Here is a 21,524-nt window from a genome sequence, read left to right as displayed (position 1 = left end):
TTTATGGGTATTGGGATTTACGCTGTGGTATTAATGCCGCGTTTATATATTATTGGGAACTAGGAAACTTTCACATTTCCGACGCGCTAACTGGTTGTAGTTATACAGGTGCCGCGTTCATGGAATCAGCAAATCTGACATTTTCGAGTTTCCTAGTTCCGACTAGTATATGAACGCGGCATCAATATTGACTGTCCTTGTCGTGTGGCACGTTCTGACGGTTTTCCACGTCGCTGTCTCGTCATTGGTTGCGTTGCGTGTACGACTCGAGCGAGGCCGGAGAAAGATGGCGGCGCCCGTCCTGAGAGTGTCTACCCCTCGATGGGAAAGAATAGCCAGGCTCCTTGTTTGCGTATTGGGCATATTGTTGTCTTTATACGCTTATCATGTGGAAACGGAAAAGGCTAGAGACTCGAATTATCGGGCCATGTGCGACGTGAGCGATTCTATCAGCTGTTCAAAAGTCTTCACCTCCAGGTAATTTAAATTCAACAGCGGCGCGGAGTACTAGTAGCAGCGCTCTGGATGAGACTGGGCTGTTATTTTTTGGCATCATTGTGCTAAACTGTCAATGTTTTAGCATGCGCTGTTCTTTAGTACATTTAACATTTCAGCGCTTACTATTGATAAAAAACGTAGCCTGTTTAGTGTGTAGAAGCTATCGTAGCCAAATTGCTAACACTACGATACTTACTAGCTAACGTTATTCACCAGCCAACAACTAGCTAGCTACTAGCTGGCTGTTTGTTAGATGTTATGAAGTGGTGTAGTTTCATTTGCGTGGATGTATACTTTTGTTCTCCAACCTTATTAACACTGATATTTAGATGTAATTAGATTGCTAAATTAGCTAGCTAGCGAATAGGGCGCCACCCGCAGCAAGTTAACATTGGCGAGCTAGACGAGAGGCGTAACCATTCAGCCAGTTCTGTGTAGCATTTTTTTAGCTGTATGAATCAGCTGTCTAATCTACACATTAAATAAATTGGAGAGTACCTCAAACAAGTTTTCCAAGATCTTAAACTGATATCATTTTAATAAGTCTCACTACAATTTTAGAAACTGTAGGCTGCTTTTGTATAATTCCATAGCGATCTCAAATATGGGCCTTGCATTTCTGCCCTCATTGCGATAAGTTGGATTGTTCGATGTGGGCTGTAATATATCAATGACAAGATGAGCAACCTAATCCTTATATTGGGAAATACAAATAATTGTATATTGACAAAGCTGAAGTCGCATAATAAGGGCATCTGTTGTCTGAAACTGTTGAATAGTCTTCTGTTGTATGAAACTATAGTCCTAATGTGAAACTGTGTCATGAGAGTTCAGCCTGTGATTGTTGGTCATACTTAGTTCATGTGCCCAAGGGATCTTAGGAAATGTATTTGTGAGTAGCTATCTGGGTTATAGGACATACACACTCCTGTTTGCTGTACAAATGCTGACAGCCAGGCAATGTCAGGTCTCTGGGGGAAATACAGGGAAGAGGTTTTTCAGACATGGTGTACAAGTCATGAGAACAACACTGCTGAGACATTCAGTTTCTCAACCATACTCTGCCTGCCAAAAGCCATCATGTGCGGCCTTGAATAACACGCAAATAACCAACCTGAACCTACCCTTTGAAGTGTCATCGTGTAGGACTACAGTATTTTGTCTCAACAAGGAGAGGTTTTTTTAAATGGCAGAGAGTAGTGACTGGATGCTCGTGGCCTGTGTGACAGGTCTGTGAACTGTATACAGGAACCCTATAGGGAAGTAGGCCTAACTGCTAGGCCAGAATGGTTATAGTCTGACTGCAAGACATTTGGCCAATAACCTTGGTCAGAATTCTTGGATAAGTCATTGTAATAACTTAAGGCGTCAGTGACTCAGGTAGCCTACACTGCCTCTTAAAAAGACTATGCCAAGTCATGCTATTTTCCCTTGGGCTTTGAAAGCCATGGTATCCATATTCCAGATGAAGGGGAGGAGACAGGTTAAAGAAGGATTTTTTAGCCTTGAGACAATTGAGACATGGATTGTGTATGTGTGCCATTCAGAGGGTGAATGAGCAAGACAAAATATTTAAGTGCCTTTGAATGGGGTAGTAGGTACCAGGCGTACCGGTTTGAGTGTGTCAACAACTGCAACGCTGCTGGGTTTTTCACGCTCAACAGTTTCCTGTGTTTATCAAGAATGGTCCACCACCCAAAGGACATCCAGCCAACTTGACACAACTGTGGGAAGCATTGGAGTCAACATGGGCCAGCATCCCCGTGGAACGCTTTTGACACCTTGTCTGATGAATTGAGGCTGTTCTGAGGGAAAAGGGGGTGCAACTCAAGTTGTAGCAACTCGCATATCACAACTGCTGCTACCAGACTTGTTAAACAGCTCAGTTTATACACCCATCCTCTCCTTCCCCAATACATGTACAAATATTGGACTATAAATTGTGCCTTCCTGTATTATACATATGCTAAAATGTATATTCGTTTCTACTGAGCCATTTATTTTATGTTCGAATTCTTATCTTTTATCATTTCTTATTGTTGTTGCATGGTCGAGAAGGAACCTGCAAGGAAGCATTTCATTGGACGATGTATACCATGTGTATCCCATACATACGACTAAGAATTGGAGTCGACATGCGTCAGCATCAGGGTTGGAAATGAACACCCGCCAAATGCGGGTAGATTTAGTCATTGGTGGGTAAGAATGTCTATTTCACCAGCCATGTTGGCGGGTGGTCTCACAGAGCATTTGGGAACAGTTGTTTTTAAATCTAAAGGCCACATGTGCCTCCCGAGTGGCGCAGTGGTCTAAGGCACTGCATCGCAGTGCTAGCTGTGCAACTAGAGATCCTGATTCGAATCCAGGCTCTGTCGTAGCCGGCCGCGACCGGGAGACCCATGGGGCGGCGCACAATTGGCCCAGCGTCATCCAGGGTAGGGGAGGGAATGGCCGGCATGTAGCTCAGTTGGTAGAGCATGGCGTTTGCAACGCCAGGGTTGTGGGTTCTATTCCCACGGGGGGCCAGTCTGAAAAAGAAAAAAGAATGTATGCACTAACTGTAAATCGCTCTGGATAAGAGCGTCTGCTAAATGACTAAAATGTAAATGTAGAAGATGGTCATATTGACAAGAAAGGCTACTGCAGTGTGACTTTGTCCTCGTGTTTCTTGTCCAGTTATATCATTTTGTTCACACGCTAGGTTGTTTTTCAATGTTAGTTTGAGATTGCTGCAACTGTCTGCTTCTAGGAAGATGTACCAGTCAGGGATTTTTTTCATCACGGACAAGCGAGTGCCCAAGTTACCACGGTAATGGATGGTTAGACATTTACATAATGAGAACCTGGAGGAAAATGGGGGAGGGTCATGCTTTTTCAGTCAGGGGGAGGGTTTAGTATTTATTAAATCTAGTCCTGGGGAGTGTCATGTAATTTGTAATTGATTAAATTTCCATAGTTGCGTACTAGGCTATATATCAATGTGTGCCCGATGCCGCCACTCATCTCTGATTCTCCGCTGGGTGCGCAATATCAAGTGTGTCTATAGGCTATTTAGTGTGGTCTCAATCAAATGATACGAAGTGCATGCTCGGAGAAGCATAGAGCAAAGTTATATTTCTAAGAAAATGTACTTCCTTCTAAAGTATTTTGCGCTGCTGGGATGGTGTAAATAAAACTAGGCTGCATTACACACTGGAATGCATATTCCAACCCTTAGCCCTGGGCTGCTCTGCTCTTGCTGATCAAAACATTTTTTTGTACTGCCTAACTAATGGCGGCGCTGTGTAGGCCTATGGTGGCAGATCAAGAGAAGAGTCAAAAGCTTCTTCTGAAAATAATTTTTGGTTAGGCCTAGTCCAAAAAATGATTAATCGTGCGCACGGACTAGCCTATATGCTCTGTTCAGTTTGAGAAGGAGAGCGCGAATATGAGGAGGAGGACAACTTTGATAGCTTGCTACTACTATTATTGATTTGAATAAAACAGTATGTTTCTTGCCTATGATGTATTTATCAGAGTTATTGACCTCACAATAAGCCAGATTCAAGTAACTTGGTGCTGAAACTTGAAGCAGCAGCCGTGGCACAGTCAATCTGAAATGGACAGCTCATGGTGCTGAAAGTAGGCAAATTCGAGTAGGCATAATTCATTTAAACAGTCTTCATTTTAATTTTGACTTTACTAACAACAAGAGAGCTTTATGTTGGAGCTTATTTCTTCCTATTTAAGAAATAAGAGGTAGGCATACCTGTTTGACAGACGAAATTAGGCTATAGGCTGCTATCCATCGATATTTCGGCCAATTTTTCCACCCACCATGCAGTCTTCAAATAGCCTACCTCTGTGTCAGTGAAGAGCTATTAAGTTAAAACCAGGACTCGAATTGAGAGGGTATGCCATAGGCCTACCTTATGTTAAAGAAAATGTCAAAAAGCATAGGCCTACCCCTTTTTTTAGCTTACGATTTAGAAGTAAATCTAACGATTATATAAAGTGATCTATAACATCGCTTTGGTCCACAATGCTTTATGCTAGAAACAAGTTGTGAAATACCTGGGAAAGTGGTGACTCCAATGCATATTTGGATATCTTTGTTTTGTTTCTTTGACATTGAGGCTGAGCTACAACCTTCTATAGCTTGGGAAGTAATCTAATTCTGTCACTGTCAATTGATGAAGCTATTCACTTTCTTTACAATAGAGAATGTTTAAACCAAGACAGCTTTTAGGGAAACACTTGTGACTTTCTCTCGTTGGGTTAAGCCACGGGAGAAGAGTAGCCAGTAGTTAAAGTTTATATTTGTCTGAGTTGGTAGGCCTACTCTGTCTGGGTTGGAAATGTAGTCTTAACTTTTGAAAGTACCATGCTCAGATTCACAATGATGCCTTAGATTTAATTATTTGCAAACAGTGACAGTTTTGTTGCAAACAAGACACACTGATTTGGCATTTGAGAAATATGATAAGATGAACATATAGGCCCATCTCTGTCCATTCTTAGCCTCTAATTTCTGTGGCATTAAAAAATATTATACTAAGGTCTCCAGTCACGTAAAATACCGTAGAACTGCGTGACCCACAACCTGGCTCGCAGCCATGTGGCTATCAAAATTCCTGCATTCCTTACAGGACCAAGAACAGTTTCTAAAACTGCATATCTAAGTCTCTGGTAAATGGTAGACATGTTCTCTGCTATCCACTTTGTTTACATTTTTATTTTGCTATAGGGGAAGGTCTTTTAAGTGTTCAGGGGAGGTTTAGTTAAAATATATTTTGCTGAAGGGAGGGCCATCCATTTTCATTTCAGAGAGGTCCGATTTTCTCCAGGTGACCCTTATTATAAATAACGTACACTCCCTAACGGCCCGCCCCTTAAAGGGGCAGCTGAAATTTTTGGTCTCACCTAATGATTGCGCTTGATTGAGCATGGATCACTCCTAAGGACTTTTATTCATGAACTTTTTGTAATTTCTTATCAAAACACTCAAATACTTTAGTTGTTTTCCTAGATTTATTTGTGTGCTTCTACGTTTTTACATGTACTCCTTGTAAAAAATAAATAAAAATGTCAGCGTGGTGCCCCGAAATATAATAAATAAGCCATATCACTTAGCCTTTTGTGGCAGGGTAGGCACTTTGTTGGTTCTTGATGTTCAGTTGTAGAATTGTTTCTGTTTTTACTATTGTATCTAAATTATTTATTGTAACATACATTGGTTAAAAGACGCAGTTCACAAATTTTATGAAATTCAGCAATATGCCCCATTACTTCTTACTATTAATACATTTATTGTCTTAGAAAAATAGAAAAGCATGCTCATCCGTAAAAGTAAATAAATGTTGATGTAATTATAGCGAGAGAGAGAAAATTCCGCAGGTAAAATATCTGAGTGGCTAGTAGATGTTTAAATCTGCCTGCGATAGTGGCTGGTGGGCCAAAAAGTGAATTTCCCTACCTGGCCAGCATCCCTGTGGTATGCTTTCGACACCTTTTTAGAGTCCGTGCCTCAACGAATTGAGGCTGTTCTGAGGGCAAAAGGGGGGTGCAGCTCAATATTAGAAAGGTGTTCCTAATGTTTAGTACACTCAGTGTAGGTCCTAAATGCAGTGCTTAAATTCTGCTGTGAACAATGCAGTGGTGTGATCCTGTGGAGGCAGTGCAGGGAGGGGAGATGTCAAACCAGGACCAGTGGTTGTTGCGCCACTCAGATTTCCAGGGTACTTGGTTATCTTGCTTCTGAAGCCGTACAGTAGGCCTCTGGAATTTCCACTTACAAAGGGAACAATGGTTTAATGAAATTCTGCTTTTACTTTTATGAATATAACTTGTAAATGACACTGTTAAGCCTACCTATTGAGCTACTGTATCAAAGTGGTTATACAGTGAGGGAAACAAGTATTTGATCCCCTGCTGATTTTGTACGTTTGCCCACTGACAAAGACATGATCAGTCTATCATTTTAATGGTAGGTTTATTTGAACCGTGAGAGACAGAATAACAACAAAAAAATCCAGAAACACTCATGTCAAAAATGTTATAAATTGATTAGCATTTTAATGAGGGAAATAAGTATTTGACCCCCTCTCAATCAGAAAGATTTCTGCCTCCCTGGTGTCTTTTATACAGGTAACGAGCTGAGATTAGGAGTGCTCCTAATCTCAGCTTGTTACCTGTATAAAAGACACCTGTCCACAGAAGCAATCAATCAATCAGATTTCAAACTCTCCACCATGGCCAAGACCAAAGAGCTCTCCAAGGATGTCACGGACAAGATTGTAGACCTACACAAGGCTGGAATGGGCTACAAGACCATCGCCAAGCAGCTTGGTGAGAAGGTGACAACAGTTGGTGCGATTATTCGCAAATGGAAGAAACACAAAAGAACTGTCAATCTCCCTCGGCCTGGGGCTCCATGCGAGATCTCACCTCGTGGAGTTGCAATGATCATGAGAACGGTGAGGAATCAGCCCAGAACGACACGGGAGGATCTTGTCAATGATCTCAAGGCAGCTGGGACCATAGTCACCAAGAAAACAATTGGTAACAAAACTACGCCGTGAAGGACTGAAATCCTGCAGCGCACGCAAGGTCCCCCTGCTCAAGAAAGCACATAGACATGCCTGTCTGAAGTTTGCCAATGAACATCTGAATGATTCAGAGGAGAACTGGGTGAAAGTGTTGTGGTCAGATGAGACCAGAATCAAGCTCTTTGGCAACTCAACTCGCCGTGTTTGGAGGAGGAATGCTGCCTATGACCCCAAGAACACCATCCCCACCGTCAAACATGGAGGTGGAAACATTATGCTTTGGGGATGTTTTTCTACTAAGGGGACAACTTCACCGCATCAAAGGGACGATGGACAGGGCCATGTACCGTCAAATCTTGGGTGAGAACCTCCTTCCCTCAGCCATGGCATTGAAAATGGGTCGTGGATGGGTATTCCAGCATGACAATGACCCAAAACACACGGCCAAGGCAACAAAGGAGTGGCTCAAGAAGAAGCACATTAAGTTCCTTGAGTGGCCTAGCCAGTCTCCAGACCTTAATCCAATAGAAAATCTGTAGAGGGAGCTGAAGGTTCGAGTTGCCAAACGTCAGCCTCGAAACCTTAATGACTTGGAGAAGATCTGCAAAGAGGAGTTGGACAAAATCCCTCCTGAGATGTGTGCAAACCTGGTGGCCAACTACAAGAAACGTCTGACCTCTGTGATTGCCAACAAGGGTTTTTCCACCAAGTACTAAGTCATGTTTTGCAGAGGGGTCAAATACTTATTTCCCTCATTAAAATGCAAATCAATTTATAAAATTTTTGACATGCGTTTTTCTGGATTTTTTTGTTGTTATTCTGTCTCTCACTGTTCAAGTAAACCTACCATTAAAATTATAGACTGATCAAGTCTTTGTCAGTGGGCAAACGTACAAAATCAGCAGGGGATCAAATACTTTTCTCCCTCACTGTTTAACTTAGCATCTTTATGAATATAACTTGTAAATTACACTGTTTAGGCTACCTATCACCTTATCCGGATCTAGCCCAATAATCACGTGACCTTCTCAGACATTGTCCTTGGTGTACATTGCTATTTGTTGTTTAGGTTGAGTACATGTATTTGTGAATTTGTCCCTGCATTTCATCGACATCACAATTACCAACAAATGTCCATTTGTTTTTTTCTAATTCATCTCCCTGTGTAGGTGGGGTCGAGGCTTTGGACTGTTGGGCTCGATCTTCGGAATCGACAGTGCAATGAACCAGCCAAACAGTGTCTATGGAATTTTATTTTATTTTTTTCAACTATTACTAGGTAAGACTTTTGATTCCACAGCCACCGGCTCATGCTATTCAAAGTATGTAGAGAATTTAGGTGACAAGCCTCCTTGAATAGTCACTTAGGGCTATTTGTGCTGACACACCACTCTGTCACTCCCTCTTTACTGTGTTTGACTGCACCCTGGCTCAGATGATAAGGACTGTGGAGGTAGTGGAGTGTATATTAGAGGTAGTGTTGTCACGATACCAGAATTTTTACTTTGATACCAGGTTTAGTATCATTCGATATCATCAAGATACTTGATACCGGAAACAAAAAAAGGTGTATTAGTCAAAGTCACAGAAGGGCACTTGATCCAGGCAGGTAAAATCAGCTACTGCTAAATCTCTTCATAAACTGGGTAAATCAAGATGTAGCCTAGGCCAGTGGTCACCAACCTTTTCTGAGTCAACCGCTCAGATTAAAAAATTAAAAAGAGACTTCAAAAAATGTAAGCCTATGCAACATTAACCTAAAAAAAAACAGTTCTGTAGGAATGAGGTTTGTGCAGTAAGCCTAATACATTATCACATCATATTGGCTTGGCCTGCCAATATTGTTCTTCTCAGACCATATTATATTTCAAACCTCGAGCTATGATGATACAATAGATCAGTTGTTGTATTATTAGGCACAGCTGAGCATAAGTGTAAATCATTTGCTTTTTTATTTTACTGGTCTGATGGCGCCTGCATTTGATGGTCAGTCTCAGCGGAGAGATGGAGAGAGCAGCAAAGGGTCTGTCTCTTACGGGTTCGTCTCCCTGCTCTCTCCTTTTCTTCGGCGAGTCTGACCAGATAGATTGGACACTGTTCCACCTAATGTCAAAACTCGAGTCACATTGAATTATTTCTGTCTCATGCACAAATCCATGTTTCTATGACCAGAGAAAGTGAGAGATTTCTTGATATTAAAATAGACAAGATGAGCCGCAAATAACAAAAACGCACACAGGCCTATCGATACCCTTGGCTACTCGTTCATTGAAGCCGCAGTACTGCGCGGAAGTAGGGAGAAGCACGTTTTATGTTTTGTAAAAGTGTTGAATAAAAAGTGATGACAGTGCTGAATAAACTGAACTCACTCGTAAAAACAGCAGCTCTTTGAGTCACTCTGGTCATGGTTTCAAAACGTATGATATCTCACGTAGGCTAGTATGAAACTTTGCTGTGGGCCCGGGGTAGTGGAAGGCAGCTGCAGGCACAGTGATTTGAGCTATCCAATTGGCCAGCGCAGTAGGCACACTTGATTTAGCTCTCCGATCTGCCGGGTAGGCGGAGTTTGTCCCTTCAGACAAATGAAATGGTTCAAAACGGGGACACTTTGCCTAGCCGGGACACAGGGCAGCTGAATCAAGTCCACGTACCGCCAACAGCGCAAGACGAATAAAAACAAATAGGAGCGCAAGGCTTTTCTACAGAAATGTTTGGTGATCGACTAGGAATGTCTTGAAGGTCGATCGCAATTGACAGGTTGGTGACCACTGGCCTAGGCCTATTCACAGTACAGGTGAATGCATATTCAATAGGAGCGTGTGCATGCATTCACTGATTTCACAGGGCTACAGATGACAAACAATCTGTTTCCCTTCCATTTGGGACTTATTTCATTGTACTGATCAACAACATTTGCATAGAAGTAGCAATCTTTTCTTTTAACCTAGTAATGATGTCATTCATGACGAGGCACATGCCCACACAGTCAGTTGAGTTCAGTGAGGGTCCGGGGACAAGACGTCTGAAGGCGTCCGCATGCTTCCGACCGGAAACAGTTTGGAAAAGTTTGTGCATATATTATGATGACGTTTTTGTTCATTTTGGTCTTCGGCAAGGTTTTTTGGCTGTTCGTGCACACAACAAGCCGAAGTCGGTAACCGAAGTCTATGCCCCTTCGTCGGTGATTGGTCAACAGTAGGGATTCTTCAATTAAGTGTTTGATGTCATTTAACGAGAGCCGAATCGTTTTCATGCAAATTCTTTCACTTGAGAAATGCTGAACCAAACATCTTAGATGTAAAATTGCACGACTAAGATCTCCTCGGCAAAATTAATGATAGAGTTCTTGATTTATCTTAGATTAATTCTGACTATTTTGAGGAAGTGCATACTGGCTACGGCTTCTCAAGATGGACAAATGGTACTATTGCTGCTTTTTCTAGTTTTTTAAGCGAAGGTCTTTTAAGGGAGTATGAGAGCACACGTTTGCCTAACCAAACTGTGGAAGGCTTTAGACGTGACACCGACAAAAGGGGAAAGTATCTTTGGACGTGAGGGAGAGATGATTAAGTGAATTAATAACGTTTTTGGTAACTAAGCTTTAAAATCAGCATATTTTGCATTATGGTTTGCATATCAAATCTAATTTTATTTGCCACATGCGCCGAATACAACAGGTGTAGACCTTACAGTGAAATGCTTACTTACAAGCCCTTAACCAACAATGCAGTTTTAAGAAAAATAAGTGTTAAGTAAAAAATAGATAAGTAAAAAATCAAAAATAATTAAAGAGCAGCAGTAAAATAAAATAACAGTAGGGAGGCTATATACAGGGGGTACCGGTACAGAGTCAATGTGTGGGTGCACAGGTTAGTCGAGGTAGTTGAGGTAATCTCCCGAGTGGCGCAGTGGTCTAAGGCACTGCATCGCAGTGCTAGCTGTGCCACTAGATATCCTGGTTCGAATCCAGGCTCTGTCGTAGCCGGCCGCGACCGGGAGACCCATGGGGCGGCGCACAATTGGCCCAGCGTCGTCCAGGGTAGGGGAGGGAATGGCCGGCAGGGATGTAGCTCAGTTGGTAGAGCATGGCGTTTGCAACGCCAGGGTTGTGGGTTTGATTCCCACGGGGGGCCAGTATGAAAAAAAAAATACTAAAAATAATGTATGCACTCACTAACTGTAAGTCGCTCTGGATAAGAGCGTCTGCTAAATGACTAAAATGTAAATGTAAATATGTACATGTGGGTAGAGTTAAAGTGACTATGCATAGATAATAAACAGAGTAGCAGCAGCGTAAAAGAGGGGGTGGGGTGGGGTGGGGGGACAATGCAAATAGTCCAGGTAGCCATGATTAGCTGTTCATGAGTCTTATGGCTTGGGGGTAGAAGCTGTTGATAAGCCTTTTGGACCTAGACTTGGTGCTCCGGTAACGCTTGCCATGCAGTAGCAGAGAGAACCGTCTATGACTAGGGTGGCTGGAGTCTTTGACAATTTTTAGGGTCTTCCTCTGACACTGCCTGGTATAGAGGTCCTGCATGGCAGGAAGCTTGGCCCCAGTGATGTACTGGGCCATACACACTACTCTCTGTAGTGCCTTGTGGTCGGAGGCCGAGCAGTTGCCATACCAGGCAGTGATGCAACCAGTCAGGATGCTCTCGATGGTGCAGCTGTAGAACCTTTTGAGGATCTGAAGACCCATGCCAAGTCTCCTGAGGGGGAATAGGCTTTGTCGTTCCCTCTTCATGACTATCTTGGTGTGTTTGGACCATGATAGTTTGTTGGTGATGTGGACACCAAGGAACTTGAAGCTCTCAACCTGTTCCACTACAGCCCCGTCGATGAGAATGGGGGCGTGCTCAGTCCTCTGGCAGATGTGTTGTTACCTACCTGTACCCCCTGGGGGCGGCCTGTCAGGAAGTCCAGGATCCAGTTGCGGAGGGAGGTGTTTAGTCCCAGGGTCCTTAGCTTAGTGATGAGCTTTGAGGGCACTATGGTGTTGAACGCTGAGCTGTAGTCAATGAATAGCATTCTCACATAGGTGTTCCTCTTGTCCAGGTGGGAAAGGGCAGTGTGGAGTGCAATAGAGATTGCATCATCTATGGATCTGTTGGGGCGGTATTCAAATTAAGTGGGTTTCTGGGATAATGGTGTTGAAGTGAGCCACGACCAGCCTTTCAAAGCACTTCATGGCTACATACATTTGCGTATTATCACAAACAAAATACTAAGGTAGTGAATTGATGTTAGCTTATAAAATTCTCCTAAGAAGAGCTTGAAGAGTTACAGGGCATTTTCATCTATGGCCCCTTGTGGTCACTGGACATCGTTTCATGTTTTTATTCTCATGATCAAGTCAGCTAAGAAGACTTAGGCCAAAATATATGGCCTAAGGCTTACTGTACATTTGGTTTTGGGTTCTGTTGCCCCAAATTCTTGCTGCTTTTTTGCCACACATGGCATTTACACAGTTCCCCCTGTTAACTAAAAACTGATAGCTTTAACTTTATCCTGTAACACTCCCGCCCTTGTACAGTATGTTACAGTATGTGTGAGCACTATGTTGGTCCCTTTCCCCTCTAATATAATTTCAGCACTATGAATAGAACCCTGTGCCAGAACCAGAACATGTCTGGTTAGAATGTCCTCTACTTTAGAACACCTGCCCTTCCTCCTCCTTTAACCAGAGGATCCTGTCATGCATCTGGCTCAGTGGTTTACTTTCTTAAGCAGACCTTGGTTCAAACACTATTTTAAGTAATTTAAAATACTTTTTCTGTGTTCGATTGAGCTTGCCTGGCTTATTGGACCAAGACAAGTCCTAAAACTGCAAACCCACCCATCTGGCACAGGCTAGAGCAAATGCAAATGCAGCAAATTATTTGGAAGATTTCAAATGGTATTTTGAACCCAGGTCTGGTCTTAAGCTCTCCACCTTTCAGTAGAAGGGTGCAGCCAGAGATTTGTGGTGGTCACTCACTAGTGCCAGGTTACAAATGAGGGGCCTATGGGCTGCATAGCACAGAAGCCACCACCAATGTAATGGGTGGTGGGTCACTGACTGTCTGAGTCCCAAATGGCACCCTTTTCCCTATATAGTGTACTACTTCTGACCAGATTCCTATGGGCCCTGGTCAAAAGTAGTGCACTATATTGGAAATAGGGTGCCATTATCTCCCAGAGACCCTTGTTACTTTCGACAGTTTGGGGCTCAGATTTAAAGATCAGAAAGACAGCCAGGTGTCCGATCTCTGTATTTATGATAATCATCGTCAAGCATGAGTCTGCAAATAAATAAGTACTTAAGTTAAGTGTTAAGACTTAAAGCTGACTGGCTCGCATACAAAGTCACCTGACAAGGGCACCCAAGTTATCCCTCCCTGATTCAAGTGTACAAGGTCCACCATTTTTATCCAAGACTCTTGCTTTTGTCTTTTCCATGTAGTAGTGTTTGTAAAAGTGATTATATTTCTTCACTGCCAGCCTTGCACAGCCATGTCTTACTGTACTTGTCTGTGCCGTGCACGTCATGTCAGTAGCCTAAGCCCCTGCTCTCTCTCGTCTGGTTGGTTACAGGAATCACTGTGAGTGCGATGGCTGCCCTGATCCTCATGACGACGTCCATCCTATCGGTGATGGGCTCTCTCTACCTGGGCTACATCCTCTACTTTGTCCTCAAGGACTTCTGCATCATCTGCATCACCACATATGCACTGAACTTCATTCTTTTTATGCTCAACTACAAGCGACTGGTTTACTTGAATGAGGCCTGGAAGCAGCAGGTGCCAGACAAACAGGACTGAGATGGGTTGTTGAGTACAGTAGGCAAGTGAAAAATATAACAAACAAAAAATGAAATGTGACCTCTTGAACAGAACATTTTGACTTGCCACCAAAAGACCTTGCTTCCAAAACAATGTTTATTCTGCTGTGTGTTATAAAAAAGAAACGACAAGAAGATTAACTTTAACTTTAAAAAAAAAAGTTGGGGCCAGACATCTCAAGTTCATTGTTGCATACGTGATGGAAGGATTTAAAAAAAAGGGGGGGGGGGGCTAATTTATTCAGTGTCTTTTTTTAAATTGTTTTAATTCGAACTCCCCTCACACAGGTGATATGAATAGGGTTATGGAGGTAAAAACAGATTAATTCCAAGCAAGCAGGAAAGCAAAGGCAGAATGCCAGTCTTCACTGTGGAAGATGGGAGGACAGGACACCCCTCTCCTGAACCAAAAGGACCAGAACATGGAAGAAAACAGGGACTTATAAAAAGGTGTATACTTGAAATAAATAGGAAGGTCCTGTTCCTGCACACCTGACCGGGTCCGGAAGCTAGCTGTAACATTACTACAACCTGAGCGGAACTGAATAATGGGTCAGAATACAAAATGCATGGTCATGGGGTGAAAGATCGTACAGTTCGCAGCAGCAGCTATGATTCCATGAGGAGAGAGAAACAGATGAACAACAAACAGAATAGTTTTTTATGTTTACACTTTACAGCAACTTTGTTTTGTCTTTTGAAAAGGACCACTAATATGAAAAATGGGAGAATGTGAGAAATTGTGTGTAAGTCAGTCAGATTGCTTTTTTGTTTTCTTTTAGCAATTCTGTAAATAGCTGCTGAGCAGTATTCCAGGCTAGATTGTGATTTAGTGTTAACATAGACTTTTAAGTTAAAAAAATATATATAATTAAATCACAAAATGAGGAACAAAAAAGTAACTGAAGTCAAGTCGTCATCTGGGTGAATTAAGTCAGTCAGAAGTTATGTTTTGCAGTCAGTCAGTCTGTGGGACATCTTATGTTCCTGCAATCCCAAGCGAGGCATGCTGCTCTAAGTTGTGTGGATTTCATGTAAGTCAAGTCAAGTGCTCACTGATCAGCTTCTTTCATCTCTTTCTCAGAAGTCTCACTCACTGAGGTCACAAGGCATCTGATAAGTCCTTCCTCAGTGTTCAGAGGAGGGTTGTGTTTATTAGGGCACGCAACGTTTAAAGAAGTTTTGCCCTAAAACAACTATTTACACTGGAAAACAATGTCCAGGTAGTCCTAGCTGTTTCATTGAGTGTTCTTACATTTGGTGCCTAATGAACATGGCCCTAGTTCATTTCTCCTCTGCCAAGACTACTTCTTACTCTCCATAATGGCACCTTCACTGTCTTGTCTTTTATTATGTGTGAAAAGCATTCCTGACACCACACACTACTGTAGGAGTGGGATCCATTAAGACTTATGTGCCTAAAAGATATGTGAAGTGAATTACCTTTCTTTTGTTGGGAGGAGGGATATATGTAATGTATCATTAACCTTTGCTTATTTTCACCATTGTTACATTGCTTTTTTTATATTAATTATTAAATTGTGTACTTAAATGCCATGTTAGTGTCTCTCTCACCCTCTCTTGTATAGTCAAATGGTAATGTAGCACAGGTGACCGAACAAGCAATGATTGTCTGTCCGCTCAATGATGGTGGTGGTAGTAGGCTGTTTAGTTAAGAAAAGCTCTTAAGGCATTTTTGTAGGTTATGGTTGTTGGTTGAGAAATTAGGTTCACTGTCTCTCTTAAAATGGTACAATAGAACTGTTTGTGGGGAAGGAAACCACACAGTACTCAGTGTCCTTGCCACTACCTCTCAGTATTGCCCAAGGTGTGTGGAACAACCCAAGCCAGTTGGAACGTCCAGAACCAGCGCCAAGGGAAGCAGACTAGCTGATAGATCAGCTTAAAGCCATTCAACCCCAACGGATTTGTACTTGTTTGAGGTTGCTTTCCAATGCAACATCCCCTGGCTCACATTGAACAATTTCATTGATACTGTTTTAGATGGGCACTTATCATAGCTACATGTTATATGGCAGATTGTTACACAAGTTGGTTTGAGGTACATATTGTTTGCATTGTAACTCACTCACTAGCTCTGCACGTGGTATTCAAGACATGGTTGTTGCATTACCATTTTAGCAGTGATAAACTCACTGAGGTCCTTGGGAAGAGACACCATTGCATGATGACACTGATCAGGAAATAAGCCTGTGTGCTCACTTCTAAAGCTCCACTCCTGGAGGTAGATTTAAAGTAGTCTGGTTGTACAGTACAGACTTTCCTATGGGTTACTCACTGTGTCTATGTTGGCACTGTCAGCCATCAACAAACTAAAATGGCAATCGGTGCTACAGTAGTTCAGTGCTGTTGGGTTAAAGACAATGGTACTGTGGGATCATGTGGGAGACTTAAATAGTCCCACTGTTCCAGAGAGGTGGGTGGAGTATGTTTGGCTTATTGAGTCACACAAGTCAAAGTCCCTGAAAGAAGCTTACAGGCTGTGTTCCTATTCTTAACCTGTTAGATAAGGAGTAACCACATTTAATGTATGATTAAGTAAAATTTAAGATAATTTATTAATAAAGTCATCAGAAATACAGCTAAATGCATAATACACCCTCGGCTAATCTTAATCAGTGTCCTTTTCATAAAGCCTTCTGTTGGCTAGTTGGCAAGAGCATTAACAGATCTGAGACCAGGCTACTCCATAGACCTTGTGGGTAGAAATGACCCACCAAAAAGCCCCGTCTTGTATTTAAACGGTCATTCATGTTTAATTTTTTACACCCAATTTACATTTACATTTCTCTGTTATTAGAGTTAGGACACTTTTGTTTATGCAAAAAATACATTTTCTGTCGGAATTACAATATTTTAAAGTTATTATTTCTTTCTTTAACTGTGACTTAGTGAAATAGTTGTTATTTCTCCCCTAATGTTGTATAAATGGACTCTCCATTAGTAACTACCCCCTTTAGCTGGATAGACTTAACATTATGGGTTGTTTTAGTAGAAAAAAGGATTGGAGGTCTAGGAATCCATGTCAGCATCAAATTGGTTTTCAATCAAAGTTTCTTTGTGGGAGGAAGACTAGTTTTGCTTTTGTATTTGCCAAATATATTAAGTTGAAAAATGCTGTATTTTCTTACATGGAAAAAGTGTTTCATGAATGGTAGATGAGATGGGTGCAGAGAAACAAGCGGATGAAATTCAGTATTTGCTTCCCTTGTGAGAAACTGTTGCGGAAGTTGACACGAATGAACATTTTTAATTGTGTCATTGTTGTGTGGAAATGGTCTACCATTAAAACATTCCCTCTGAAGCGAGTTTTCTGTGCCTCTTCTTATGACATCTCACTCTAGAATTAATAAAATGTCACTGAAAATATGTAACTGAAAACAATCTTATCAACTCACTTTTTTTTATTGGCAACAGCTATTCAATGTTTATGCTCTCTCAACATGTTACATTGTTGGGTGTTGAAAATAACTATTTAAAATACATTTTATTGATAATACTTATACAAACAATTTCCTGTCATTCAATGCTGTGTATTCAGGCTTTGTAGAACAGTCTATGTTAAGGGGATTTTGGAGGCCTTAAATCCCTGGGTTGATAATGTTAAGGTTTCACAGTATAATGCTGTGGTGGTCTCTCTTCCAGGGAAAGGAAGGAACAATATTTTATGCTTTAATGTGGACTAACCAAAGCTATATTTAAGAATCTCTGCAGTTCATTACTAAGGGCTAGATTCAATCCGGACATGGAAAATCCATGTTATAGCGTGATTGAAATTTAAAGCTAATTTCCGATTGAGCCGACATACAGTGCCTAGTGAAAGTCTACACACCTCTTTGCAAAAAAAAATTTTTTTGGGGGGGTTCTACTATGCTAACATGAAATTGTTTTTAAATGGTCATACCATGGATCATTTAGCTATTTGATTTGGAATTTTAGGACTCCTGTAGGTATCACTTTATTTTTATTTTCTATTAAACATAGAATTTGGCCTTACTAGCAATATAGAAACTCATTGAATAACACATTCATACATGGCGAAACAGATAGTCAAAAAATGAATCTAAAGGAAGTATGTTTAGAAGTGTCTGTCTCCTTTACCGTGGAATGATCCCTATACATTTTTTATGGAAATGCCTTAAATCACTTCCATTTATTTTTCGACTCTACGAGTCTTGTGGGCGTCGTAGAGCAAAACATGTACATGTTCGTGAGAGTCTCAGCTTTCCATAGTGGGGTCACTAGTTTCTAGTCCAAACCGTTCAGACTCTGCAGACATTTTCATTAGAAGACCGATTTTTGGGAGGTCTCCTGGTCTGACAAACTGCTGTAGCTCTGCCACCTTCCACCGCAGATGCAGATGACCGGATGACCGACATCGGCGGATGCAAAAAAAGATCACTAGCTTAAACAGACGGATTTTGATGGGGATTTATGTATTATGCTAATTAGATATCCGCACGGACATTGACTATCAAAATCTTACAATGGATTACATTTAGATTTCCCCCCACTGTTCTACACAACCTACTCCACATTTAAAGACATGCTCCAGTACTTTGGCGACTAAGAAAGTAATTTTTATACCTCCTGCTTTGAGCTGGATGTGTCAATGTGTAGTTCATATATGCATAATCGATGAGCAGAATTACTGTCTTAATTAGCCACGAAATCCCTAGTTTGAAAGCGACTGTTTTCTGGAAGCTGTGCTACGCCATTTTCCCTACATTTCCCCCCATGTGGGCTAGCCCCCTAGCAATTCAAGTTCTAGCCAATGAGCTTCAGCCCCTCGCATTTCAATGACAGCTAGCAAATGGCCCGCTCAGCGTTATCCAATAAGGTTGCAGGGCGGGCCCAACGGCTCAGTGGACACAGAAGAGCGAGAGAGAGAGCAATGACGTGGTGCACATATCTGCACAAATGTGACGTAGTACGCAATGTTCGGGTACCACTTTTTGCTCATGAGTGCTACTTTCAAAACTACTGGCTAAAAAGTATACAAAAGTACCAGAGAATCTCTTCAAATTAATAACAAATAAAAAACGAAGACATCTTGATTGCATAGGACTACACACCTCTTGTTGTGGCACATCTAAATAAGTTCCGGGTGAAGTATTTTCATAAAACAATCACACAATTAGTTTAATTAGGTCCATCTGTGTGCAAAAGTAATGGTTCTCATATTTTTGTACAAACTTCCTCTGTCTCTGTAAGTTACCTCAGATGTGTAGTGAATTTCAAACACAGATTGAACCTCAAAGCCACTAAAGTGTTTAAAAAACTTGCCAGAGATACATTTGTAGATAGGTACCCCACAGATAATATAGACAATAATTCTGATCATAAAGTACTCTTAAGTTCTTAATAGGGGTCATATTGAGATCATTTTGACCATAGTGGTGTACCACAAGGGGGGGACCGCTAACTTCCTACAATTCTAAATAAAGATGCCATTGGGCAAAGAGAAAAATGTACAGCTTTATAACATAGAGATCCTATTAAATTACTAGAGGGGTTACAGTGCATTCGGAAAGTATTCAGACCCCTTGACTTTTTCCACATTTTGTTACGTTACAGCCATATTCTAAAATTGTTTAAATTGTTTTTTCCCCTCATTAATCTACACACAATAACCCATAATGACAAAGCAAAAATAGGTTTTTAGACATTTTTGCAAATGTATTAAAAATAGAAAACAGAAATATCACATTTACATAAGTATTCAGACCCTTTACTCAGTACTTTGTTGAATCACCTTTGGCAGCGATTACAACCTAGAGTCTTCTTGAGTATGACGCTACAAGCTTGGCACACCTGTATTTGGGAAGTTTCTCCCATTCTTCTCTGCAGATCCTCTCAAGTTCTGCCAGGTTGGATGGGGAGCGTCGCTGCACAGCTATTTTCAGGTCTCTCCAGAGATGTTCGATCGGGCTCAAGTCCGGGCTCTGAATGGGTCACTCCCGAAGCCACTCCTGTGTTGTCTTGGCTGTGTGCTTATTGTCGTTGTGCTGTTGGAAGGTGAAGCTTCGCCCCAGTCAGAGGTCCTGAGCACTCTGGAGCAGGTTTTCATCAAGGATCAATCTTGGTTTCATCAGACCAGATAATATTTTTTCTCATGGTCTGAGAGTCTTTAGGTGCCTTTTGACAAACTCCAAGCGGGCTGTCATGTGCCTTTTACTGAGGAGTGGCTTCCGTCTGGCCACGCTACCATAAAGGCCTGATTGGTGGAGTGCTGCAGAGATGGTTGTCATTCTGGAAGGTTCTCCCATCTCCACAGAGGAACTCTGGAGCTCTGTCAGAGTGACCATCTGGTTCTTGGTCACCTCCCTGACGAAGGCCCTTCTCCCCCGATTGCTCAGTTTGGCCCGGCTGCCAGCTCTATGAAGAGTCTTGGTGGTTCCAAACTTCTTCCATTTAAGAATAATGGAGGCCACTGTCTTCTTGGGGACCTTCAATGCTGCAGTAAATGTGTGGTACCCTCAGAGCTCTACGTACAATTCCTTTGACCTCATGACTTGTTTTTTGCTCTGACATGCACTGTCAACTGTGGGACATTATATACAGTCGTGGTCAAAAGTTTTGAGAATGACACAAATACTAATTTTCAGTAATTTTCACATTTGCCTCAGTTTTGATGATGGTAATTTGCATATACTCCAGAATGTCATGAAGAGTGATCAGATGAATTGCAATGAATTGCAAAGTGCCATGAAAATGAACTTAATCCCCAAAAAACATTTCCACTTTATTTCAGCCCTGCCACAAAAGGACCAGCTGCCATCATGTCAGTGATTCTCTCGTTAACACAGGTGAGAGTGTTGACGAGGACAAGGCTGGAGATCACTCTGTCATGCTGATTGAGTTAGAATAACAGACTAGAAGCTTTAAACTGAGGGTGGTGCTTGAAATCATTGTTCTTCCTCTGTTAACCATGGTTGCCTGCAAGGAAACACGTGCCGTCATCATTGCTTTGCACAAAAAGGGATTCACAGGCAAGGATATTGCTGCTAGTAAGATTGCACCTAAATCAACCATTTATCGGATCATCAAGAACTTCAAGGAGAGAGGTTCAATTGTTGTGAAGAAGGCGTCAGGGCGCCCAAGAATGTCCAGCAAGCGCCAGGACCGTCTCCTAAAGTTGATTCAGCTGTGGGATCGGGGCACCACCAGTGCAGAGCTTGTTCAGGAATGGCAGCAGGCAGGTGTGAGTGCATATGCATGCATGCTTGCTCAAGAAGGGCAGCAAAGAAGCCACTTCTCTCCAGGAAAAACATCAGGGACAGACTGATATTCTACAAAAGGTACAGGGATTGGACTGCTGAGGACTGGGGTAAAGTCATTTTCTCTGATGAATCCCCTTTCCGATTGTTTGGGGCATCCGGAAAACACCTTGTCCGGAGAAGACAAGGTGAGCACTACCATCAGTCCTGTGTCATGCCAACAGTAAAGCATCCTGAGACCATTCATGTGTGGGGTTGCTTCTCAGCCAAGGGAGTTGGCTCACTAACAAGAACACAGCAATGAATAAAGAATGGTACCAACACATCCTCTGAGAGCAACTTCTCCCAACCATCCAAGAACAGTTTTGTGATGACCAATGCCTTTTACAGCATGATGGAGCACCTTGCCATAAGGCAAAAGTGATAACTAAGTGGCTC

The 21,524-nt window shown here is 41.9% G+C and overlaps 1 protein-coding gene across 1 annotated transcript; it reads left to right on the top strand.

Annotated features, from left to right (window-relative positions):
- The first annotated feature begins 243 nt into the window (after positions 1 to 243).
- On the top strand, positions 244 to 17,170 carry LOC121574101 (vitamin K epoxide reductase complex subunit 1-like protein 1). The gene is made up of 3 exons (XM_041886701.2): positions 244 to 477; positions 8,195 to 8,304; positions 13,599 to 17,170. The coding sequence occupies exons 1-3, from the start codon at positions 287 to 289 to the stop codon at positions 13,823 to 13,825; spliced, it is 528 nt and encodes a 175-aa protein (XP_041742635.1). The 5' UTR covers positions 244 to 286; the 3' UTR covers positions 13,826 to 17,170.
- Positions 17,171 to 21,524: the final 4,354 nt, after the last annotated feature.

Source organism: Coregonus clupeaformis, chromosome 9 (assembly GCF_020615455.1).
Source record: "Coregonus clupeaformis isolate EN_2021a chromosome 9, ASM2061545v1, whole genome shotgun sequence".
NCBI lineage: Eukaryota > Metazoa > Chordata > Actinopteri > Salmoniformes > Salmonidae > Coregonus > Coregonus clupeaformis.
This window is presented reverse-complemented; position numbering and strand designations above follow the sequence as displayed.